Below are 9301 nucleotides of genomic sequence, written 5' to 3'. Positions count from 1 at the left end.
TCAGCAGGATACTGCAGATCTTACTTTTGAGTGAGAGCAGATGCTAATACTTCGACAACCAATGAATATGACATGGCGAACGTATTGCAGAGGGGTTAAACACTTTTCGAATTTTGCGTAAAATTTCCTCAGATATTTCAACAACTATTATCGTTTGAAAACTGTTTAATTTTCAAGCTATTTAAAAAAAGACAGGAACACCGTCTTCGACCAGAGGTCCTAGCATTAGACAACGGACACATAACACCCAGTGGACCAGAGGAGAATTTTCCGATCACGAAAAGTTTCCTCCTTACCGGGGCGGGAATCGAACCCACACTCCATAGCACATGCGTCTAGACGATTGACGTCGCTAACCGCACGGCCACGAAGCCCACAAGTTACTGTTTCATTTCCCGTTTCCCGTTTCTCGGGATGTTTATTCCCGGGAAAATTGGAAGCCCTACCTGCGACAATGAAAGAACAGTAAATAAGTTCAAGAGAACTAAATGCAGCCAATTACAATGATATCCAACAGGCCTAGATTGGAAAATGACCGACCCAGCATCACTCACTCATTCAATTAAAACCGATAATCATGATGCTTTCCACTCTCTATCCGATCATGCCTAGCTATTTTATATTTTGTGATGACTGCTAATCGACTGGCGATCGGTTTCTGGCTATTGCGTTGTTTGTTTTTCGTGCATGGAAGCTACTAATGCCTACGTTCATCTACCTTTCTATACATAAATACAACCGTCTGCGGATTTCCTTAGCTAATATGACACATTGAGAATAAATAACAGGATCATTGAATTCTCTAGCACTACCGACTAATCTTACGCCGTCTAGCCTACAATCTAAGAGGAATTGTCATTTTGCTCTATCACTGATGGGCTGCCGCAAGTTACCTGCTACCCCCGAGCCGACCACCATCGGACTCCGAATGTTATAAGTACAGCTCCAGGGCCGTTTGCTCGTTGAACCCCGTATGCAGCAGATCGTTGAACGGATTTAGCGAGTCCAGGTGGCTCAGCGGGCTGAGGCAAGGTTCCGACAGCTGCAGCGAGTCGGCGTCCGACTCGAGAAACAGACCGAACTCCAAGTCGTTCGCGCCGGTGGTGTTGCAGCTGTTGAAGGTCTGCTTGAGCCCGTTGCCCGGCTGCAGCGGACTGAGGCAAGGCTCCGACAGATGAAGCGAATCGTCGTTGTCCGAGTCGAGCATCATACCCAAGTCCACCAGATCGTCCTTCGGGTATAAACTGGGAGCCTTGTCTTCCACTTTGCTGGCGGTTCGCTTGGGACGCGCACTGGCGGTTCGTTTCGGTGGACTGGATTTGGAGTTGGATTTCTTGGGTTTCTTCTTGGAAGCGGTGGAGGACGAGTTGGTTTTCCTACTGGGGCTTTTCTCTGCTTGTTTCGCGGGTTGGGGGCTGAGAATCGGCTGGAACATGGCTTCGTTGAGGAGCATTCCCTTCAGCATCACCTCCCGTTCGATTTCGTTATGATTGATCATGTCAAGATCGTTGTTGTTGTCCATCGCCAGGTGGCCCTCGGTGGTGTTGTTCAAAATGTCGCTCAGTATCCGAATGTACTTCATGGCCATACGTAGCGTGGTGATCTTGGTGAGCTTTTCGTTCGAGCTGTTTCCCCCGCCGGACTGACCGGGTGAGCTTACCGGGGAGGTGTTCCCGCTTGTGCCGGCAACCGATACGGGGACCGCTTTTCGGAGGTTCTCGAAGGCACTATTTATTTCTCGCATACGGGTTCGCTCTCGGGCATTGGCTGTTTTCCGTCGGTACTTGCTCAATGGAGGAGCTTTTTGTTTGGGTTTCTCTTTAGGGATAGTTTTCTTTTCCGGCTTGGTAGCAGGAGTTGATCGGCGCGACTGTCGCTGCCGGAGCGAGTACTTTTCGTCTTTCTTAGTGGCATCGTCGCTGCCGCTGAAGGATCCCACGGAGCTGTTGTTATTGGGATCGGCAAAACCCATGATTGGTGACTGGTTGAAATTATGGACCGATATGGTGTGATGCATTATTGGCACTCTCCGAGGATGGGTTGATTGTAGCTCAAATCATGTTCTGAAATAAATAGAGAAAATAAGTACGATTAAAAATTTGTAAGACACATTAGTATGAATGCATTTGTTAAAATCACAAAGCCCGATCCATTGTTTGAACAGATCATATTCCAGTGTAATTATTGAAGATCTTTAAATGCGTCACACTTTTTCATAGCATTGTATAGTAGCTTGAAACTGCATTGAATCTATTATGAAATTTGTGAAAATATCGAAGCTAGCTTTATCTTAGTGTCACAACGACGCTTGTCATATTAATCAAACGCGTTGACCATCCACTACATCGCAGACATAGTCATAGTCGAAATCTGAAACAAATATTCAATGTGAAAGTGGAAGAAAGACTCAAAAAATGTCAGAGATCTCAGTCAAACAAGAGAAAGCAAAAAGAAGCAAACTCGGAGGCAGCTAAACCTTCTAAATGTTCGATTCCTTTTTGCAGATTATGTCGAAAAATGTAAAATTTGAAATATTATGCTATGCACGCCTGATCATTGCGAAGTGATCATCAACAATAACCCCCTGTCCGATATCCGTCAATTTGATTGATCAACCATACGGCAACCCACGTCCATCAAAAACCACAACATCTTTTGTGACGGCTTTGTTAGGACCGGAACAAGTCCCGTCCATTCCGTACTTGGACACGACTCACTTCACATTTGTCACTGCCGAAAAGTGGCCGCCCAAAGGCCCTTTTGTGACCGCCTTTGTGTCCGGTGCACTATGACCTCGTCGCCTTTGATGTCGGTGGTGCGCTGGGGTCTCACCAGTCCCAATCAATAGTTGCAGCGCCATCAATAATCATCAATCTCATCTACAGCTAGGTACGTCTGTAATGAACCGCGACAAAAGAAGGCCCGACCACGACGACTGCGATGATGCTGTGGTTTTGTGAAGTCAGGTGCCGCCCGTCGGTCGTCAGAGGAACAATGTAGTTCTGTAGGTCCGCCCCGGACAATAACGCCGCAACAACACAACGTCGCGGTGCAGTTCGACAGGCCGGGCCAGGGTCATCCGAAACACCGTGCGGCGGTGCTGGTGATAAACAGTTCTTTTGTCGCATCTCTTTGTTGGGAGAAATGATTTACAAGCTAACTGTAATTTACATGCCGCGCCGAAAGTGAGGTTCGGTTTTTTGTGTACGTTATGGTCGGTCGGTCGCAATGCTTGAACGCTGAAACATTATCGCGTATGATATGGCTCTTGTGACACTTGAGAGGAATTATATTCAGCTGATGATCATCTGAACGGAATTGAATCCACTGATGGTTGCACCCAGTAATCGAAAAGAGTTTGTGAAATAATTTATAGGGTTTCCAGTAGAAAAAAAAACCATAATAAAAATGTCGTTATAAGACAATTCATTTTACTGAAAAATTATTTGGAAAATTGAAGTGAATGTCTTCCTTTGTCGTAAGGCGAGTTAGCGCTATCCCATTTAATTCCAACACATGAATTGCAATTTCACAGATACGTATTTGAACCTCAACATTACGGCCGTCATCAGTATCTCATACTCTACTCAAGCAGAGGCCCGGATTTTAAAATTTCTAGGGAAATTCTTTATAATTTCTAAAATTAAAAATGGAAGCACTTTTCAATGTCTTACTCTTATTTGAACAGAAGATCATTGTGGACCATGGAAAATGCCTCTAGATTTCTAAGGAACATTCTTTCAAACTTCATCCTAAAATATAGTATCGGCGGGTATTCCCAACAGGCATCAAATTCTTCGAAAAAGAGTTCGAACCATCGGAATTTTCAAGGGAAATTATTTAACAATACTTCTGCAACCATTCGCATACTGGTCACTTTTGTCCCGCCGGAAGCGGCGTCGCGGTGGCGTGGCGTTGACTTTTATCGTCGACGGCGTGAACCGACATGGATGAAAAAATCAATGGCTGAAAAAATTAAAACGCGGATTATTGAATTCACACGGTACGAATCATCCGTATGAAAATCGACTTCAATAAAAATTGCAACATTATACACTTGACAATCATCAAACAGCACATTAGGGTGGCTCAAATTAGTATGGGAAAAACTTTTTTCAATTTTTTTGATGGGCCGCCCTCTTATTCGGTTCTATTTGAAGCCCTGATGCTCTGGACAAAATTTCAGCCAAATCGGTCACCGTTTGGGCGGTGCTAAACTCGTTGGAAGTTTATATGCAAAAATGTATGCAGAAACATCCCAAAACAGTGAATTGCAGTTGGACGGCACAACTTATGATGAAGTACTATGATAATCACTCAGATCTTGGAGAATTTAATACAGAAGTTATGCAGAAACCGCGAGAAGATTAGAGTTTGCCCGGCTAAGTTATTAGCATTTCTCTGAAGTGGGGTTTGAGCAAATTTCGTTTCTTTTACCTTTGAAAAGAAATAAATTCACCCCTACAACACTCCAGTAAAATGCTAATATCTTTGCCTAAGAAACTCTAATCTTCTCGCGGTTTTCAGCATAACATTCTGTATTTAATTCTACAAGAACTGAATGAGTACAATGGTTCTTGATCGTAAATTGTACCGTCCAACTGCAAATCACTGTTTTTGGATATTTCTGCATACATTTTTCCATATAAACTTCCAACAAGTTTAGCACCGCCCAAACGTTGACCGATTTGGCTGAAATTTTGTCCAGAGCATCAGGGCACCAAATAGAACCGAATAAGAGGGCGGCCCATCAAAAAATTTGAAAAGGTTTTTTTTTGAGCCTCCCTACTGCACATTCAATAGTCATTTGCTAACATACCTGATAACAAAATGTTATTAAAATTAAAATTAATAAATTGCCTGATTTTGATAAATGAAATTTCATCAATAAATTCGGCTTCACTTTTCGAGAAAGTAGTTCTTGTTGGAGTTCATGAAAGAATTTCCGGAGAAAATTAGGATTTTTTAAACTCCTACAGGCCTTACTTAGGGAATTTCATTCCTTTGTAAGATTCTATAAGAATTGGGCATTAGCATTAGCATTGAGCAATTCGCACAAATTCGTAGGGGGTACAAATATAGCCTTTTGTATGAGAATAGCATTGCTTTCTTACCGTTTCCACAGATATTGATTTGGGACTAATCACTATCTCTTAGAACGGTACATGGAGGAGACGAATGAACCACGAGTAGCATGAGCTACTAAGCATCCATCGTTCGCACCGCGAAAATCGGACGTCTGCGGTGGGTCGGGCACGTAGGCAGAACGTCGGACAGTGACCCGGTGAAAATGGTTCTCAGCAACTGACTTGCGAACCCTCCGTATACTTCGTGGTTTGCGATATGTAGCCATGGACCGAGTCGAATGGAGAAGACTAAGTCACTAAACCACCGAACTCGCCTTGGTAGAATCTTATAAGAATTTCAGCACAAATTCATATAGGTATTCTTCATGTTCTCTTTGGGTAATTCCTTCAGTAAATTCATTGAATATCACTGCTGGAATTCTTTCGGAAATTTATTAAGGAATGAAATAGTTTCCGATGGTATTCCTAAAAGAATTTCCGAAGGAGTACCTTGAAGAATTTTCGAAGGGATTCCTGTGGGGCTTTCCGAGAGAATTCCTGAAGTAGTTTTTTGAAGGCATTTCCAGCAAACTTTTTGAAGGAATTTTCGTAAGAACTTAGGGAATTCACGAAGAAAAATCAGAAGGTACCTTTTTATGAAATTTTGAAGAAATCACAATAAACATTTTCAGAAGAATTCCTAACAGAATTTCCGAATGCATCCTAAAGGCAATTTTCGAAGCAATTTTCAAAGAAAAAAGAAAAAAATCCAAATGAGTTTTGAATGAATTTCTGAAGAGATCCCTCAAAAAAAAAAATCAAAGGAAATGGAGAATGTTGAAAAGGAATTCCTGGGGGAAATGGAAAAAAAAATCGTCCTAAACAAACTGGTGAAATTTTTGAAAGATTACGTGGAGATTTTTTCCTAGGGATTGCTTGAGGTAGCTCTGAAAGAATTGCTATGAGAATTTCGGAAAGTTTGTCAATGAGCTTTCAAAGGAACCCCTAGAGGAATTTCATAGAAATTTCAGAAGTAATTTCTCTTAAAAATCCGATGGAATACCCAAAATAATCTTTCAGGAACTACAAAATTTCTAAGCAATTTTCCAAAGCCTAAAGAAATTTCCGAGGGAATCCGTTAAGTAATTTCAGAAGGATTTTTTTGAGAATTTTTGGAGAAATTCTAAAACAATTTTCGAAGGAACTTCTCAAATATTTTCTGTGTTTTTCAAAAGAAATTTGAAAGGATTTTCGGAAGGTATATCCGAAGGGAATTTCTAAAGGATTTTACGAAGCATTTTCTGATGAAGTTTGCTAAGGAATTTCTGAAATAATTCCAAATGAATTTCTCAAAGAATTGCTGGAGGAAGTTCTTAAGGGATTCCTGGAAGAAATTCTAAAATAGATATTTGAAACCCTTCTTTGAATTTTTGGAGAAAAATCTTGAGAAATTTCAGCATTTATTTTCATTTCTAGATTTATTTCCTAAAAATGTTTCGACAGATTTTCCGAAGAAATCCCTTTGATAAATGTAGGATTGTCGAAAGTATCTTTAGGAGTTGCTTTGAAAATTCGAATATTTTTTCAGAAACTAGTTCAGGAACTCTTAGAGAATTTTCTAAAATTTCGTCCTAGAACTTTGCAAGGAATTCCAAAAGAGTTCTTAGAAAAGTTTGTGAAGGTATTACATAAAAATACCTTAACGAATTTTCCAACGTTTTCCCATACAAATTTCTGAAGGAATACGTGAAGGAAATCCCGAACTAATTCCTGAGAGAAATTCCAAGAAATACCCGAAAACAATTCCGAAAGACTGTCTGGAATTCGTTTCCGTAGGAGTTTTTGTATAACTCTTCTTCTTCATTGGCATTACATCCACCATTGGGACATTGCCGCCTCGCAGCTTAGTGTTCTTTAAGCACTTCCACAGTTATTAACTGCGAGGTTTCTAAGGCAAGCTACCATTTCTGTATTGGTAAATCATGAGGCTAACACGGTGATACTTTTATGCCCAGGGAAGTCGAGACAGTTTCCAATCCGAAAATTATCTAGACCGGCACCGAGAATCGAACCCAGCCACCCTCAGCATGGTCTTGCTTTGTAGCCGCTCATCTTTCCGCACGGCCAAGGAGGTAGAACATTGAGGCAATTTCCGAGGGAATTACCGGACGAATCTCCAAATGAATTTCTGGAGTAAATTTGCGAATAGACCACTGGAAAAAAAATCCGAAGGAATTCCTGGAGAAATCTAGGAATTACTTCAGAAATACCAGTAGGAATTTCCTCTGAAATTGTATTAGGAATTTCTTCGTAAATGCCTTTGAGAATTCCTCCTGAACTTCCTTCAAACAATCGATCAAAGATTTTTATTGTTGGTTTCTCTGGAAATTCCTTTGGGATTTTTTTTGGGAAGTCCTTTAGAAATACCTTCAAACACTATTTTGGCAGTCCTTTCAGGAATTCTTTTCGAAAATCCTTCCAGGATCTCTTTTGGAAATGCATTCTTCAAAAATTCATTTGGATATTCCATCCAGATTATTTTAATCGATTTAAAATTACAAGGGGGGTCCCGTAGCGTAGTTGGCTACACGTTCGCCTTACAAGCGAATGGTCATGGGTTCGATTCCCAGCCCCTCCACCAAAACCCTCGTCAGTCGCCGGATGCACAGCCTATGCGGTGGCGTATTGGGGTGCACGCCTCACCGTCACGGCTGCCTGATGACGACTGACCACTTGTTCCTCTCAGAGGCATTCCTCCAACGTTACCCGGATAATTGGCAACCGGACAATGCAACGATCATTGGATACACGACATGGACAAAACGAACACAATGGACTCACGACGAGATGGACCAGCAACGACAACAACAATGAATAATGGAAAAATCTAAAAATAGATTCTGTGTGGTTTTAAGTAACACAGAGTGACTATCAAATAAATAAAGGAATAATTTTTTTTTAAATTACTTCTGTTACTAATTATTACTAAAACTTTTGAAAGAGTTCCTAAAATAAACACTGAAAGACTTTCCGTAATCAGAATGTATGAATGTACTGTAAGATTTTCGGAAAGAACTCAAGGAAGCATTTTCGAAAAAAACTTGCAGGAAGTTCTGAAAGAACTTTCGGAATATATTTTAACGGAAGAAGTTTAAAAAAAAATCCTTTGGGAAATTTCGAAGAAATTCCTTATGCGATATCTTGGAGAATTTATTTAAGGAATTCATGGAATAATTGCCAAAGAAATCTCAATAAGTAGAACTTCCGAAGGAATTCTCAAAGAATTGCTTAAAAAAATGAAGGATTTTTTTAGTCAAAAAATTGCTCCTAAAACTCCTAACGGAATTTGTTAAGAATTTTCCGGAGGAATTGCTAAAAAAACTTACGCAGGAATTCCTCAAGGAATCTCCGACGGAATTCCCAGCGGAATTTCGTAGGAATTCCTGCAACCATTTTCGTATGCATTCCTTAAAAATCAAAAATGAAATTCGTAAAAAAAAATCTGAAGAAATCTCCGAAGAATTACATGATAAAATTTCTGAGATTCTTCAAAAGCAACTTTTCGGAGAAATACTTGGAGCAATTTCCAAATTTATTTCCGAAGTAAATTCTGGAAATTGTCCGAAGAAATCCCTGGTGAAATACCGAAGGAAATTGAAAAACATTTATAAGAGCTTTAACAATTAAGTATTCAACATTTTCATGACAATAAAATAAAAGCTAATGTTTGTAACTGCCTGACATTTTAACTTAATAATTTTACCACACCCCACATCCAGCTACTGCTTAAACCATGGTACCTAGTAGTGTAAGTACCTTGCCTCCACTCTTGAACATACCCAAGTAAAATTTTAAGTTTAATAACTCTCTAGAAGATTACAATATCCAGCTTTTTACGCAGGTCATGCCATAAATTTTGAATCACCCCTTTTAACGTTTGCTGTGTCCACTATAATATTCATAATTTGATCAACGTATGCTTTGTTATTTTGAAAAATATTGATTAGACATGGAAACGTCAACATATTTAATGTTTTCATATTCGCTTTCAATTTTATAGGTTTTAAACACATTTTCTTTTCTTTCAGCCAATTCAAGAGCTACAGAAGACATTGTATTATTGAACATCCTTGGAACAAGTGAAGGTGGATTCAAAGCTAGGAAAAGGCTTTCTGTCGAATATTACTGACCTGAAGCGCACAAGTCGTTACATTGGCGTGAATGTGGTATCTGAT

At 40.1% G+C, this 9301-nt stretch overlaps 1 protein-coding gene across 2 annotated transcripts in view; it reads right to left on the bottom strand.

Moving 5' to 3' along the window:
• Positions 1 to 361: 361 nt before the first annotated feature.
• Positions 362 to 9301, bottom strand: part of LOC134227832 (helix-loop-helix protein delilah) — a 203326-nt gene continuing 194386 nt past the window's right edge. The window contains exons 1-2 of one of the 2 annotated variants that reach the window (XM_062709515.1): positions 2718 to 2980; positions 362 to 2063 (exon numbers count right to left, since the gene is read on the bottom strand). In XM_062709515.1, the coding sequence (XP_062565499.1) occupies positions 932 to 2017 (1086 nt within the window). In that variant the 5' untranslated portion in view covers positions 2018 to 2063; positions 2718 to 2980 and the 3' untranslated portion in view covers positions 362 to 931. Of the gene's footprint in view, positions 2064 to 2717; positions 2981 to 9301 lie in introns of those variants that run through there. The other variant, XM_062709514.1, reaches the window with a different exon arrangement.

Source organism: Armigeres subalbatus, chromosome 3, assembly GCF_024139115.2.
Source record: "Armigeres subalbatus isolate Guangzhou_Male chromosome 3, GZ_Asu_2, whole genome shotgun sequence".
In the NCBI taxonomy this organism is placed as follows: Eukaryota; Metazoa; Arthropoda; class Insecta; order Diptera; family Culicidae; genus Armigeres; species Armigeres subalbatus.
Note: the sequence above shows the minus strand (reverse complement) of the source record. Positions and strands in the feature narration are given on the sequence as shown.